This window comes from Lagenorhynchus albirostris, chromosome 1, assembly GCF_949774975.1.
Source record: "Lagenorhynchus albirostris chromosome 1, mLagAlb1.1, whole genome shotgun sequence".
NCBI lineage: Eukaryota > Metazoa > Chordata > Mammalia > Artiodactyla > Delphinidae > Lagenorhynchus > Lagenorhynchus albirostris.
This window is the reverse complement of record NC_083095.1, coordinates 22,246,740-22,262,945: the sequence shown is the minus strand read 5'-3', so window position 1 is coordinate 22,262,945 and position 16,206 is coordinate 22,246,740. Positions and strand designations below refer to the sequence as shown.

Below are 16,206 nucleotides of genomic sequence, written 5' to 3'. Positions count from 1 at the left end.
CTCAGCAGAACATTGAAGATATCTGAGTTTGGATCAAAGCCCTCGATACAAGCATACTCACGAGTTGTATACCTGTGTAGCAAGTAACAGAAGCCTCATACAAGTGCATTAAGAATCACAAACATAGTAATGGAATCTGATAGATATAAAAAGATTCAGGGAGTTTCACTTCTAAAAATGACAGACTAGATAATTCAGACCAATCCTTCCACTGAAAATAACTTAAATAGCAAGAAATAATACTTTAAATATCTGTTTTAAGGCATTGGAAAGCTAAAGAGATAAAGACATATGAGACCAAGATGCAAGAGAAAAAAGAAACCCTATCCTTTCTCAAATATCAGCCCATTTCAGAAAAGGCAGCAGAGACACTGAGAAGCTGAATAGATTTTCAACAGATGCATAGGGTTAAAGAGGAAAAACAAGTTGAGAGCCCTTCCCAGGAAGGAGTTCCCAGCTTAAACTTCTCCATCCCCACAACCCAGCCTGTGGGCTGGAATCCTGAAGGACTATACACTAGCAGGAAGGATGAATCAGAAATAGTTGAAACCTGGCACTAAAGTTTAACACTGAAATATCTCAGCAATAAATGATAAGGTAATTCATGAGTGCTATGGCCCCAATCTAATCTGTAACCAAAAGGAAACATGTCCTTTCATACATAGTAATTATCAAATTATCTATGCAAGTTTACTTTGAAGAGAATGAAATAGTTTCTGTCATCAAAAATAACTAGACAATCAAAAGTAAACAGAAGGCAAAAACAATGTGATCAAAATCCCAGGAAAATAAGACATAACAGAAACAGACCTATAGAAGATCCAGATGATGGAGTTATGAGACACAGATACACAGATTGAGGATTAGAACTACAAAGTAAAAAGAAAAGAAATAAAAATTCTGGAAACGAAATATGTAACAACTGAAAATAAAAACCAGTGGGTGGTTTTAATAGATTTGATTCAGCTGAAGAAAGGGACTAAACAAAAGGTCAGAAGAAAACATTCCAAATGAAGAATGGAGAAACAAATTTTAAAAATTATAAAAATGGGGCTTCCCTGGTAGCGCAGTGGTTGAGAGCCTGCCTGCCGATGCAGGGGACACAGGTTCATGCCCCAGTCTGGGAAGATCCCACATGCCGCGGAGTGGCTGGGCCCATGAGCCATGGCCGCTGAGCCTGTGCATCCGGAGCCTGTGCTCCGCAATGGGAGAGGCCACAACAGTGAGAGGCCCGCGTACCTCAAAAAAAATTATAAAAATGAACATAGAGAGGATCTGTCACCAAAAGACCCACTCTAAATAAAATTCTAAATGGAATTCTATCAGGTATATGCAGATTCACTCTAAAGGAAATTTTACAGTATGTTCCTAAGGCATACATGGAATCTCAGGGATGTAGAAAGGAATAAAGAACATACAAAGAAATGCAAAACAAAGAAGAATAAATATAAGGGTAAATCTAAATGAACAATTATTGTATAAAATAATAATACTGATGTCTTGTGTGGCTCGATTAAACATAGAATTAAAATACATGATAGTAAAAGAAAAGTGGAGAATGAGGTTAATGGAGTTAGAGTTTCTTAGATCCTTGTACTTGCTAGGAAGAGCTAAAAGGGCTAATTTATACTAGATTTAATAAATCAAGCATGCATGTTCTAATCCCTACATTAAAAAGAATTTAAAAATAAGGTACAATTAGCAAGATAATAAATATGAAAAATGGAAAAATGAAAACCAATGAATCCAAAGGACGGAAGAAAAAATTTAAAAAACAACAGAGGTGGAACCAATAGAAAGCAATAGTTAAGATGGTAGATTTATACAAACTAAATCAATATTTACATTAAATGTAATAAGGTAGATCCTCCAAATGAAAAACAAGGATAATTATATTTTTTAAATGTTAAATGTTACTCTATAAAATAGCATAAAAATATCACCTCCAAGGCATAAATCTTATAAACAATGTATTAAATATAAGACATCTGGATAAAAAACTATAAAAAATTATTGGAGGGATTTGCTATGTTCATAATTGGAAAACTCAATATGTAAATATTTGTATTCTCTCCAAGTTGACCTACAGAAACAATGTAATCCAATCAAGATCGCAGCAGGCTTTTAAACAATTTCATATTGATTCTAAAACGTAAACAGAAATGCAAAGAGTAAAAAACAAACAAGACAAGCTTGAAAAACAAAGTAAAAGGACTTACTCTACCATATTACAACTTATCAGAAAGCAACAGTAATCAAGACAGTGTGATATGAGCACTGGGATAGATGTATTAACTAGATGACTGAACGAAGAGTCCAGTAACAGATGCCCGCACATATGAACATCTGATTTATGACCAAGACAGAACTGTAAAGTAGTGGAGAAAGCGTAGTAAATGAAACTGAATCAATTGGATATCCATATAAAATGTATGACCTCTACTTCACACCAGAAACAAATATCAATTCCAAGTACATACTAGATCTTAATGTGAAACGTAAAACACTATCCTTCTAGCAGATTACATAAGGGAATTTTTTGATGATCTTAAGATAGGGAACAATTTCTCAAATAGGTCAAAAAAGCACTAACCACAAAAGAAAATATGGAAAATGAACTAAATTAAATTTTAACAAAAGGTTCCAGTAAGAGAGTTTTAAAAATAAGAAGCAGCAGCTGTAGAATAGGAGACAATACTTGCAATACGGATAACTGACAAAGTGCTTGAATACTAAATATATAAAAACCTCCCACAAATCAATAACAAAAAGACAATCAAGCCAGTAAAAAAGTGGGCAAAAGAAGCAAACTGGCATTTCAAAAAAGAAACTAGCCAATAGCCGACAAACATACGAAAAGATGCTCATCATCATTAGTAATCATGAAAATGCCAATAAAACCATGCTGAGATACTGTAAGCACCTAACATAATGGCTACTAATGAAAGAGTAATAATACCAAGTCTTTGAAAAGCAACACAATTTCTCATATGCTGCTAAAGAGTGTAAATTAGTGAAGCCACTTTGGACACCTGTTTATCAGTATCTACTAAATTGGAAGGCACCTAACAATTGCACTCCACGTTACATACCAACAGAAATGCAAACACGTGCACTAAAACAATAAGATTGGTAGCAGTAGATTATGTGTAACAGCCCACAATTTGAAATAATTCAAATACCTATCATAAAATGTTAAAATATATTGCAGTATATCCATACGATGCAATACTAAGGAGCAATAAAAAATGAACAAACTGCAAGTACATGACACATCACCCAGAAATATCACAATCATGATCAGCAAAAGAAGTCAGACACAAAAAAAATGCCCTACATGGTTCCATTTATATAAAAAGTTCAAAACAGGCAAAATTAATCTATAGGTTTAAAAGTCAAAATAGTGGTCAGAAAAGGAGAAATTAGTGATTGGGAGGGGGATAAGGAGGCTTCTTGTGCACTGGACATGTTCTATTTCTAGATCTGGGTGGTGGTTTCATGGGTGTGCTCACCTTGTAATAATTCATCAGGCTATATAATAATACATGTACTTTTCTATAAGTACATTGTACCTCCAAACTTTTTAAATTAAAAATAAGAGAAAATAAGTTGATCTCTTTAAAAATAGAACATATCCATATCTTAGCATATGCGGCCAATAAATTCAAACTCCAAAATAAATTCAGCACATCTATGTAAGAAACTGTAAACACAGTAACATCTGGAGAAAAATTACAACCGGAGAAAAATTATCTGCTTTTATTAGGAAACTCTCAATTTTAATAAAACAAGTTAAGAAAATTCTGCTACTATCCCTTGCCTTACAAAAAGAACGTTTTTGTGGTAAATGAATGAATACACAATTACCCCTGAAGTGGATAAGTTTGCAACAGTTTAGTGACAATTTCTGATGATATTTTTCTCCTAAAAAAAGAAAAAAAACAACCTGATGATGCAAAGAAATGGACAATGTATGTACTTCATTTTTATTTTAATTCCATCAAGAATAGTGATTTGATAAAAAGCAATCACTTAATAATGAGTGTCGGGCTTCCCTGGTGGCACAGTGGTTGAGAGTCCGCCTGCCGATACAAGGGACACGGGTTCGTGCCCTGGTCCGGGAAGATCCCACATGCCGCGGAGCGGCTGCGCCCATGAGCCATGGCCGCTGAGCCTGAGCATTCGGAGCCTGTTGCTCCACAACAGGAGAGGCCACAACAGTGAGGGGCCTGCGTACCGCAAAAAATAAATAAATAAATAATGAGTGTCAACAATCTGAGTTTGAGATAATAAAACTCGAGAATTAGGGGGTTTTTTCAATCAACACCACGTCAAACAAAAAACAGAGAGCAAGGAGCTCTTTGCAGCAATGCTGATTACACACTTCTGTGAGATGACCTGAAAATACTTAATGGGGAGTGTTACAGAGTCACTACCAAAAAATTCTGTATTTCTCAAATATCATTTAATAAAAACCACAATATCACTGAGTCAATAAAATTTTAAATCTCTTTCAAATATTCATAACTCTAAAAATTAATTCTATCTCTAATATACTACCACTATAAATATTTCAAACTTAAATACCTAAAATTCATGAATATTTTATAAAAGGTTCAAGAACATATTTTTAGACAAAATGGCATATATTACCCAAAAAGTTAAAATCTAGTAAACTTCACTGTGACTACAACCAGCTCAATCACTCTACCACCTGTGTATGAAATAAAACTTTCTATAAATAAAGAGTTCTCACCATTTCTTGTTTTTGGGTTTCATTAAGTTTTTCAGTCAGTTCTTCCAAAGCCCTTTTTGTTTCAGCATCGGACCTAGGCACATAACAAAAAAAGAGTATTTTTTTAAGTTGGCTATTTGAGAAAATATACATAATTCGTGAAATTTACAACATCATAATATGTTATTACATAATACTCTGCTGCAGTGGTTCTTAGACGTTAGCAAACCTATGAAACACCTGGAGGACTTGTTACAAACACAGTATCTATCAGTAGATACACAATGGAGCCCAAGAACGTACATCCCTACAAATTCCTAGGTGATGCTGATACTGACAATCTGGGGACTACACTTAGAGAAACAATGCTATACTAGATCACCTTCAATAAAGAAACACACTGAAATATCTCCCATTTTAAATTAAGAAGAATGAAAGAGGTAAGGAGGACAAAACTCTTGATCTCACATCCTCTCCAGGAATTCATAATCAAATTACATCTGAGTGTGCTATACAAACTCTGTCCTCACTCATTTATCTCCCATTACCTTTTTCCCATCAAATTAATAACACACATGATAAATAATCAAATCGTACAGGAAAACGTATAAAGAAAAGCAAAGCCCTTTCTCTCTCACACTTATGTGGTTCCAACCCCCCCGGCAACCATGCTCAACTAATACGTTCTCAATTCTTTTGCGGGCTACCTCCATCATTTTCAACTCGAGATATTTTCAACTCTGTTTTGAAATATTTAACTCACACTCTTCTTCAATTTCAGATAAATTTATTACTATTTTCAGTTCTTCTATTGGTTACCTACCTGTGTAACTTAATACATTTATACCCATTATGAATTACTCCATCATAGAGAATTAATGCTTTTTGCTTACATTCTATCATGCTCACATTTTTGTCAGATTCCTAGTTGGATCACTAACTTTCCTGTGCTTTTTTTTTTCTAGAATTTTCCGTTACCTTTTGGCCTTACACGGGCCTTATTATCACATCATTGATGTTTTTCTCCCACTTATTACTCAATCATCTACTAAGAATCTACTCCATTCTTCTTGACTACATCCTTCTCAAAGGACACTTACTTCCTGCTCGAATTCAGTGATTACTTTCTGGGCCTGCTATATGGCTATCATGCTGGAAATTACTTTCACTGAAGTCTCGGGTTAGTTTTACTATTTCTTATAACCTATATCTTCCTTTTTCTTGGTTGCCATTTTAGTTTACTCATATGCCCTTAGTAATTTCCTCAGAAAGAAGTTACCTTAAACGGTCAACTTTCTAAGTCTTTAGATCTCTGAGAAAGTCTTTACTTGTACTTCTTTCTTGGCTTTTGTGATTCCATGTGCTGCTGGATTTCCCATACCTCACTAGCTCTTTCTTCTCAAGCCAGCTCCTCTTTTTATATGACTTCTAAATGTTGGAACCCCCAGGCATTCAGCTCTGTCCTTAATGTTCTCCCTACAGTTTCTCTCTAGATATCATCCATTTCCATAGCTCCAAATACCACTTCTATATGCTTACCACACTTAAATTTCTCTCTCTAATGGAGACTTCTCCTTTGAGTTCCAGAGTAAATATCTGGCTGCATATTTTACATTCCCACTTGGATGTCTCACTGGCATCTGAAACCTAACATATCCAAGGCCAAACTCTTAATTTCTATGCCTCACCTACCCCCACCAGTCTTCCATATTTCGGGAAGTGGATTTACCATCTATTCAGTTACTCAAGTCAGAAATCTGAGAGTCATCCTTGGTTTATTCTCTCTTACCCCTCATAACCAATCCATTGCCAAATCCTAGCTCTCTGTTCTCAAAAAAAAAAAACCTGAAACATCCCTGTTCATCTCTCCCTTACCATAATCCTGGTCAAGCCATCATCTCTCATGCTAATGCAACAGTCTTCTATTCACCCTCCTCTAATCAATTTTTCATATGGCATCCAAAATAGGTGAGTTCTCAGTTAACTTTATATAATCCTTTCTAAAAGTTTGCTTTCTAAAAGTTTACTTACAATAATAAGTACACTTATAATTATAAATAATAAGTGTACTCTTATTATTTATGTACCTTTTGCAATAAATGTCATGAAAAAAATTAAAAATTAGTAAGTAAATGAGAATATCAACCTTTCTGAATCATGTAGGAAGTTAAACCTAACAACTTCCTACCCAGAATTTTCATAAACATGAATTAAGAACTGTGGTCTAAGCAAAGCAGAACTGGATCCTAAATCTTCCTCATCCACAAAGTTAAGCCACCAAGATTCAGAAGAAAACTGACTCTTATTTTGGCTCTAATAAAATTTCTCTGCCTTACATATGCCCCTAGGTCACACAAACTATTACCAGATGGTACCAGCCCATGGATCAGAAGATTCCCAGTCCACCACTGCATGTCCAAATGACCATTTAAACTAGTCAACAAAACCATCCCTGCAACTTCCCCTGTATCTTCCTACAGGACAACTACTTCCTGAAACTCATGTTCCTAATGCTTAATTTATACCCTTCCTTCAAATGTGGAAAAGCTACATAATAAAGCCATTCCAAGAACATACTGTATTAGAATATTAATGCCATTCTGTTGAGTTTATCAACTTGTCAGAAATAAATACCTAAGTATTAAATTAACTAACCCTTGCCATTTAAAAGATTAATAACACAGCTCAATAATATAGTTTAAAATTCAGGAATTTAAATGCCTTATTCATATCAGCTACATGTGAAAATGATCTTGAACCACAGTGTACTATAAGTGGTAAAGAGCAGACACTCTGGGGCCTTACTGCCTAGATTTGAATTCTGACTCCACCACATCCCTCCTTTGATCTCCAACAAGCTGAGTTACTTCATCTCTCTGTGCCCTGTTTCTACAACAAAAAAAAAAAATGGGAAAAATAATAATTGCCACTTCATTAGAACTGTCGTGAGAATTAAACCTAATTCTACCTGACATGAAATAAGTGTTCAATAATATTTACTGGTGGTAGTAGTAATAATGGTAACAGCAAGGTCTTTTATTCTTATTACTAAATTTCCTGCCTTCCTCATACAGAAGCAGATAAGTTATGCAGACTATAGTTGATATTCAGATTTAACATTTACAGCTTTGACTCTTTTTGCTATAGCAACACAAAACTGTCATGTGGAATGATTTCATTAGCTCGAGTACGAGTTAGCAAGTGAACCTAGCAAGTGAACGAATTTCAATTCACCTTTTTTGTTCTCTAATCATTGCTGTATATAGATTATGACTTTTGAGATGGTATAAATGTTTATTCCTTGAAAAATATGGTCTCTAAATGAAAGTCACCTGTCACCACTGATGCTGAAAATGAAGACAGTGAAGAAATCTTAAATAAAGTGATACCTCTTAGAGAATACCCAGAATTGACAAAATTGCAAAAACTGGGCAGACATAAACAACTAGCTTTTGAAGATTTCAACTGAAAGATAAAATGTCAGATTCTACAATGGCTCATGTCCACTGACAAATTCCACATTATGCTTCTATTTGCTCCAATGTCGATCAATGGGTCTCTCTCCCCAATGTATTTGCAAATCTACCTCTTTACTAAGGTCTTGCAACATATCTCTCCATAATGTCAGCATGAAATAAAATGTTCTTAAAAATATGAAATTAATTTGTCTAACACTGAGTCATGATACATTGTAAATTCAAAGGGTTTTGAACTGTTCTACGAATATACTTTAAAATACTAGTATAAAAACATAGCACTTTTTTTTGGAAATTCATGTAAACATGTCAATTATAGAACCTATTTTATTCTTCTAATAATTCACCCCTCAACAAAAATCATATTCGGCTTTTACCGGCTTCTTCTGGCAAGTTCCCGGTTGAAATCATCTCCAAGGCGAACTTGTTCACTGCTGAGGTCTCGGAGGGACTGATGAAAAGCATGAAACTAATAAAAGCAAAACAAAGTTATCCATTTAGGATTCTGTTGAATTCTTCCATAAAGATTCACTGAGGGTAAGAATAAGAACTTGCTCTTTGCAATAATACCCATATTTTATAATGTTATCAAGACCTAATAAAATTTTTTCTCTCGAAGAAAAGTTTTTAAAACTATATATAACATTGACCATTACATCCTCTATAGTGCACTATTACACTCTTTATAGATACTCTTGAAAAGAGGTCTGGAAACTTTTTCTGTAAACAGTACAACAGCATATATTTCAGGCTTTCAGGTTCTATGGCCTGTGTCATAATTACTCAACTCTGCCATTATAGCACAAAAGTAGCCATAATCAAATGAGCATGGCTGTGTTACGGAACTTTATTGAACTAGACCACATGCCTCAGCATGCCAACCCATGCTGACAAGAAACCCTTGCCCACATGCATGAGGAACCATGAACAAGAATGTATGGAGCAGGGCTTCCCTGGTGGCGCAGTGGTTGAGAGTCCGCCTGCTGATGCAGGGGACACGGGTTCGTGCCCCAGTCTGGGAAGATCCCACATGCTGCAGAGCGGCTGGGCCCGTGAGCCATGGTCGCTGAGCCTGCACGTCCGGAGCCTGTGCTCCGCAACGGGAGAGGCCACAACAGTAAGAGGCCCGCGTACGGCAAAAAAAAAAAAAAAAAAGAAAAAAAAAGAATGTATGGAGCAGCACTGTTCATGATGAGAACACTAAAAACAAACCAAAGTCCATTAAGAATGAAATGGAGATAAACTGCAATATATTCCTCCAGCGGAGTATCACACAGCAGTGAAAATGAAATGATCAAACCTACCTACACTCCAAAAACAAAACATTAAATGGAAAAGGAAAGTTACAAAAAAAGTTACACTGCATTATTCCATCTATATAAAGTTTAACACAGGCAATACTAAGCAAGATATAAGCAGTAAAAATATTTTTAAAAATCAAGAGAATGATTAACATAGAAGTCAAAATAGTTGATAGCCCTTGGGGAAAGGAGGAGTGTAAAAGAGGTTTGGCGTGTATTATAAACCTCTATTTCTTGGTCTGGGTGGTAGTTACATGGATTTTTCATATTGTTGTACTTTTAATGGTAAATATGTATGCTATACATGTATGTGTAGCCTATAATTTATAATAAAAAACTAAGTTATACAGACTTGCAGAAATAAAAAATTGATTCATTTCAACAAATTCACATTGTGCAACTAACCAGTGCCAGCAACTGTGCTGGGAAACAAGTGTCATGGGAGACAGATATGTAAACAAAACCACAAATGCTGCACTGGGGCATTAAGAAAGTAAACAGTCATATGGAGCTAAAGGTCATCATAAGAAATGGACTAAAACAAGGAAGAACAATTAAAAAGAAAGGAGTGGAGGTAATACAGCAGATGAACAACAGACCATTCACTTAGGTTTTGCTGTGATGATTTTCCAGTTTTGCAAAGCAGAGTCCTAGGACTCATCTTTGACACCACCTTTTCACTCATTCCCGTCCTCCCCAAATGGTCATCTGATCTTCAAGACCTTTCATTTTATCCACCAAATAGTTTTTAAATCTACCACTTTCTCTCCAACTCCATTTATCCTAATCCAAGTGGCCATCAGCTCACACCCAGAACACAGCAATATCCTTCTAATTGGTTTACCCACACTGACTCTATTTTCTACACTAGAGCCAGAGTGATCTTTTCGAAGTAACTGTCACCCTCTTACGTGGCTGTGCATGGTCTCAGGGTTTCACACTTCTTTAGCCACATGGCCTTCTTTAAATTACTCATAGGTGCTATCTTCCTTCCTGCCAAGGTATTTGTTCTACCTCAAATGACTCTTACTCAACTTTCGGATCTCAGCTCAATCAGCCTTTCTTTGGGAAGCCTTCCCTAACTGCGGCAGGTCCCTCTATAAACACTCCTATAGCCCTATGCTTCCTTCCGTTAGAGCAAGCATCTCGGCTCACAATTATGGGTGTATTTACATACTTTTTGATTAGTATCTAGCTCCCCCTCTAAATTGTAAGCTCTGTGAAAAGGCAAGGTTTTTGCTCATCACTGTTTCCAAGCCCAAGCACTGACCCAGGACAAAGGCACTAAATAAATAAAATGAAAAAGTAATATTAGGATATTGTTCTCTGCTCTAGGTTTTATCACATAATCCACACTAGCAAGTTGCACCTACCAAAAAATAACACTGTCAAGGAAAAGTTTCTACAAGGCGTCTTCTAATGCACTTGGTTCTGTTATCTCTTTATCTTATGTTATAATAAGGGAAAGCTACAGATGAGTATCCTAACAAACTCTGAGTCCTCAATCTTAAAACTACCAAAACAAAGATGTCTAAGTCAGCAACATCTCCTAGTCCTTATCTAATTAATTTAGCTACCCAACACAATAACAAAAAAAATTTTTTTCAGCTCTTGCATAGAAGTTTAAAGAAGCAGAAAAAGAAATATAGCTATAGAACTAATACCTTCAAAATCTTTAGTGAATACATAGAAAAAGCCTAGAATTCCTGCTTAATACAAAGTGGCTCCATCAGTGATTCAGCAAATCAGAAAAACACTAATGGAAAAATCACACAAAGACTAACTTATTCATACTAAACTAAACTTAGAAAAATAGAAACTAGCTGACTTAGCAGAGCGTGGAAAAGAGCAAGCCATCTGAGCAAGGAAACAAAACATGTCCAGCTAAACTCACTTTTAAATGTTCTACAAAATATAATCCTCCATAACAAAATTCAAAATAAATGTATGATGATGATCAACACATTGAAAATAAAATACTTTACTTGGTTTAAAAAAAAAATCATTACAAAATTAGTGATGATCAAACTCTTAGTTAAAATACAGCCATAAAATTCAAGTGTTAGTGATTTAAATAGAAATGCAAGGAACCAGACTACAGAATGGGTACAAAATACCTGGCCCATGTCATCAGTCTCCCGAACAAATCGGACACCAGTTCTGGACCTATTTCGTTTAATACCCTGTTGATCCCCATAGTCCTTCAGAGGTGAGGTAGGTGGAAAACGGTGGCTCTCTTTACAGAAGAAAGAAAAGGGAAAGGATTAAAAACACCACATGAGAAGAAACAATCTAAAAGTTTACTCAGGAAATACACAGCAGACATGGATATATACATGTGCCCTCAACCTGGATTATTTCCCACAGACAATCACAAACAAATATCTTGCTGTGGCCATAAAATTCCACAAAATTGGCACTTATCTTGCTCTTAAAGCAGATAAAATGAACAATTGAAATAACCTGGAACTAGAACACATCAAAAATTCTAATTGGCTGTACTTTTCAAAGAAGCAATATAGTATTTTCTCTTACATAAAAATAGTAAGTTGCTAAAAAAAAATAATAACTTTTATGACTCCCTAAAATAATACTAACAAAACAGAATTTTTCAAATAACAAATTATCTAAAATCTGAATGGTGTTTAAAAATCAGTATAGGGCTTCCCTGGTGGCGCAGTGGTTCAGAGTCTGCCTGCCAATGCAGGGGACACGGGTTCACGCCCCGGTCCGGGAGGATCCCACATGCCACGGAGCGGCTGGGCCCGTGAGCCATGGCCACTGAGCCTGCACGTACGGAGTCTGTGCTCCGCAACGGGGGAGGCCACAACAGTGAGAGGCCTGCGTACCGCAAAACAAGTAAATAAATACATAAAAAATCAGTATAAACTAAACTACATAAAGAAATATAGCTGATTGTGATTTTTAATCATTATTATCATGACCAATAATGATATTAACAACACAAGCTACTAATGTTCACTCTGTCTAAATCGCCTCTCTTCACTGCAGACTTTTCTAAGTCTCTTCTATTCAAACATGAACCTCAGTGCTGTAGGAAAGTATAATTATATGCAAACTAAGTGTTATCACCTTTTATGTAGCCATTGAAATCGAGCTGCACACCAAGGATAAAATTCCCCTGTTATTAACAAGTGTCACAGGATATTTCATAATGAGACTTTTGAAAAACTATGAACCTAGGACAAGATTTCTAATCCAGAAAGTACACCACACAGTAAATCCTATTTGTGTGTGTGTTTTGACTGGAGGCAGACAATTAAATAAGGTTCTGTCAGGTGAAGCTCTACATGGTCTACAGAGCCTGAGAAGAAAAAAGTAACAGACTCAGAATATCAAAGTCCCATTGAACATGCTTCAAAGTATACTTCTAACACCTTATTTGTATGATTTTATGTATGGGTTATATTTGTCTAAATACTACATGTATCCAATATGTACTTCAGGAATATTTTTAAGACAAAGAAGAGGTTTTCAGAACATCTGAAGAGTTTACCTGTCACAGTGCCACCATCGAGGTCACTTGTACTCAGACTTGTAACAGAAATACTTCTCCCTCCTGAGTTTCTCAATAACCGTTGACTCCGCAGTTGGCCTATTGAATGCTCCAAGCTTTCTTTTAACTAAATTAAAGGATACAATGAAGTTTAAAAAACTTCCAGATACAAATAAGCCTAGAGATTTTAAAGCTATTCATGAACTATCTGGGTTCCCAAAGAGAATTTATATCAGAGAAAATTTTGAACTAAGTTATATTAATAGAAATATAAAAATAGTAAACATAAATATTTTAAGACCCAATTCTAACATCTGGTTTTAAAGAGCATCTGTCACTACCTATTCCATCTTTCTATTACCATCAGATTGATGTGCCCATGCTTAGAAACATAACAAGGCCAACACATCTGAAAAAGAGAAAGCCTTCCTTCTAAACATTCCTTCAGAAACCTCAGATCTATAATAAAGAGGGAAATGAGCAGCTGTCACAGTGACTTCTGCTTTGAAAAAAAAGTGCACTGCCAATTCTGTAGCAGAGTACCTTTCATTCATTCAAAGATTTCAAATCCCGGAAAACCATGTGGTCAGATGTTGGACTGTTAGTACAAACTAGGATCACAGTTGTCCAAATGCTCTCTTCAGGTTATTAGGAAGTTAGCCAGCAGGGAATATAAGACAACATCTTTTAAGACCTAAAGGGCTACAATAAATAAAATCACGCTTAATACTGAGAATATAATCCAGAGCTGTACAGAACTATTGACCTGAAAAGAGGATTCAACAAAAACCCAAAGGAACAAAGAGTAAAACTTAGGAAAATCCACATACCCTGAATTGCTGAGAAACTTCTGGTCTAGACATTTTAGCCAAGGATGAATAAAAAATAATATTAATAAAAATAATGTATGGATCCAGAAAACAAGTCATCTGTAACTCTTTAAAGAGAATGTCAAAACAAAACAATTGATTGAAAAGAGAGGGCTTCCTAAATTCAGCCAGAATTAAAAGGTAGAACACCACTGATGGAGGAAATAAGTTGGTTTCCTTGGGGAACTGTGCAGAAAGAAAGTAGCTTCAACTGAAGGAAGAGCACAGCTGAAACAGAATATGAGTCACAAATGAGTAAATCCTTTTTCACTTTGGTTGTTTGGACTTAGCTGTTCTGGAGAACCAAGGTTAAAATAGGCTGGATTAAAAGAAGTAGAGTTAGAATTTCAACAATTTATCTCTATTACCACTCTCATTTCTGTAAAAAAAAAAGAAAGAAAGAAAGAAAAAGCTAATATTTCCATACCCTCTGTTCCCTGCTTCTCTAAACTGGCATTTGTGCAATACCATCCTGCCTGAGTGTTCACCAGCTGTAGGACCTAGACCATCAATCCAGGAAACATACAGATGAGGCCTGGGAGAACTAAGGTCTACCTGGAGAGTAATTTATACACAAGTAAAATAAAAAACTATGTTTAACATGTAAGTAGTCAAGAGGTCTTACACAGTGAACACAAAATAGCATATCAGTAATCTATGACAAAGAGTCAGAATAAAATTGTACAATGTTAAAATTAAAAAGCTCAAATCCAAACTGTAACATTAAAAAAGGACTAGAAAGGTAAAATGACTTTAGATCACATAAGTTAGTGACAGAACCAGCTCTACTAACTTTTCCTGTGTTTATTATTTGCATCTTTCAAGCTAAGCCTGATGTCAGTATCCTTTTTCATAGTTTTTTTTTTTTAATTGAAGTAAAGTTGATTATCCTTTTGGAAGTAAAGTCAGCTGACATTTCTAATTATTGCTTCTTTTTGAAGGTAATTTGCCCCTTACAGCTCTGGCTCTTTTTAAGATTTTCTCTTTGACTTTGAGTGTCAATGGTTTTACAATGATATGACTATGTACAGCTTTACTTGTAGTTATCCCATTTCTGACCCATAGAGATCATGGAATCTGTAGCTTAATCTCTTTTATGTGTTGTAAATTTTCAGCCACATCTCTTCATTCTTTCTGCCTCATTCTTTCTTTCCTCTCCTGGAAATCCAGTTGGAGTTAAGTTTTATCTTTTCTACCAAATCCCATGGGTCATTTATGCTCTTTTCTGTATTGTTCATCCATGCCTCCATTCTTCTTTTTGGATATATTATGCTGATCTATCTCTCAATCTATTAATTCTCTCTTTAACTGTATACAAGCTGTTACTTAATCCATCTGTTGATGGTTTTTTCTAATTTATTTGTTTGTTTATCTTAGTTATATTTTTCAGTTTCTGTAATTTTCATTTTTTGTCTTTTTTGTTTGGTTTTTTTTAGAGTTTTCAATTGTCAAAATTCTCAATCTTTTAATTTCTTTTTTCTTTCTTTTTTTTTTTTTTGCTGTACGCAGGCCTCTCACTGTTGTGGCCTCTCCCATTGCAGAGCACAGGCTCCAGATGTGCAGGCTCAGCGGCCATGGCTCACGGGCCCAGCCGCTCCACGGCATGTGGGATCTTCCCGGACCGGGGCACGAACCCGTATCCCCTGCATCGGCAGGCAGACTCTCAACCACTGCGCCACCAGGGAAGCCCTCAATCTTTTAATTTCTTGAACAGGTTAATCATAGTTATTTTATAATCTCCTACTTGTTTCTCTTGTCTGTTTTTTCCCTTGGTTTTCAGTCAACTCTTGTATTTTCTTATGCCTGAGTATTTTTTTATCATGTGATACACATTGTATATGAAAACTGTAGAGCTATTTAAAGCTCTGGATGATGACATCTTCCTTCAGAAGGGATTTGGGTTTGCTTCTATCAGGAAGTCAGGCTACGGTCACTAGGAAACCCAATGTACCTTAATTCATTAGAACTGAGATGATTCAAAGCTGGGCTTCTGTCCCCATCAGCACTGGTCAATTTTCAATATATCACTGCTCTGATTTTCAATTCACCATTTTTCCTAGGCTATCACTCTTTGGGGTCTCAATCAAAAGCTGGAGGGTTCCTGAACTCCAATTTTGGTCTCTCTAGCCTCTTTGAGTCTACAGATAGTTCTAATCTTATCTGCTTCTAAGCCACCTCTTTTGAAATCAGCTACTGCCTTGACAGAGAAAGAGTCCCAAATGTAGGACTCTTCCTTCTGGACTTCTATTTTTGCCAGATCTTGACTATAAAATTCCTCACTGTCTTGGTAGTTCTCTGATGGTTTCAT

The 16,206-nt window shown here is 35.7% G+C and overlaps 1 protein-coding gene across 1 annotated transcript in view; it reads right to left on the bottom strand.

Annotated features, from left to right (window-relative positions):
• Positions 1-16,206, bottom strand: part of CEP128 (centrosomal protein 128) — a 424,502-nt gene that overhangs the window by 369,639 nt on the left and 38,657 nt on the right. The window contains exons 5-8 of the mRNA XM_060166154.1: positions 13,030-13,156; positions 11,630-11,748; positions 8,589-8,680; positions 4,757-4,829 (exon numbers count right to left, since the gene is read on the bottom strand). Coding sequence (XP_060022137.1) covers positions 4,757-4,829; positions 8,589-8,680; positions 11,630-11,748; positions 13,030-13,156 — 411 coding nt within the window. The remainder of the gene's footprint in view (positions 1-4,756; positions 4,830-8,588; positions 8,681-11,629; positions 11,749-13,029; positions 13,157-16,206) is intronic.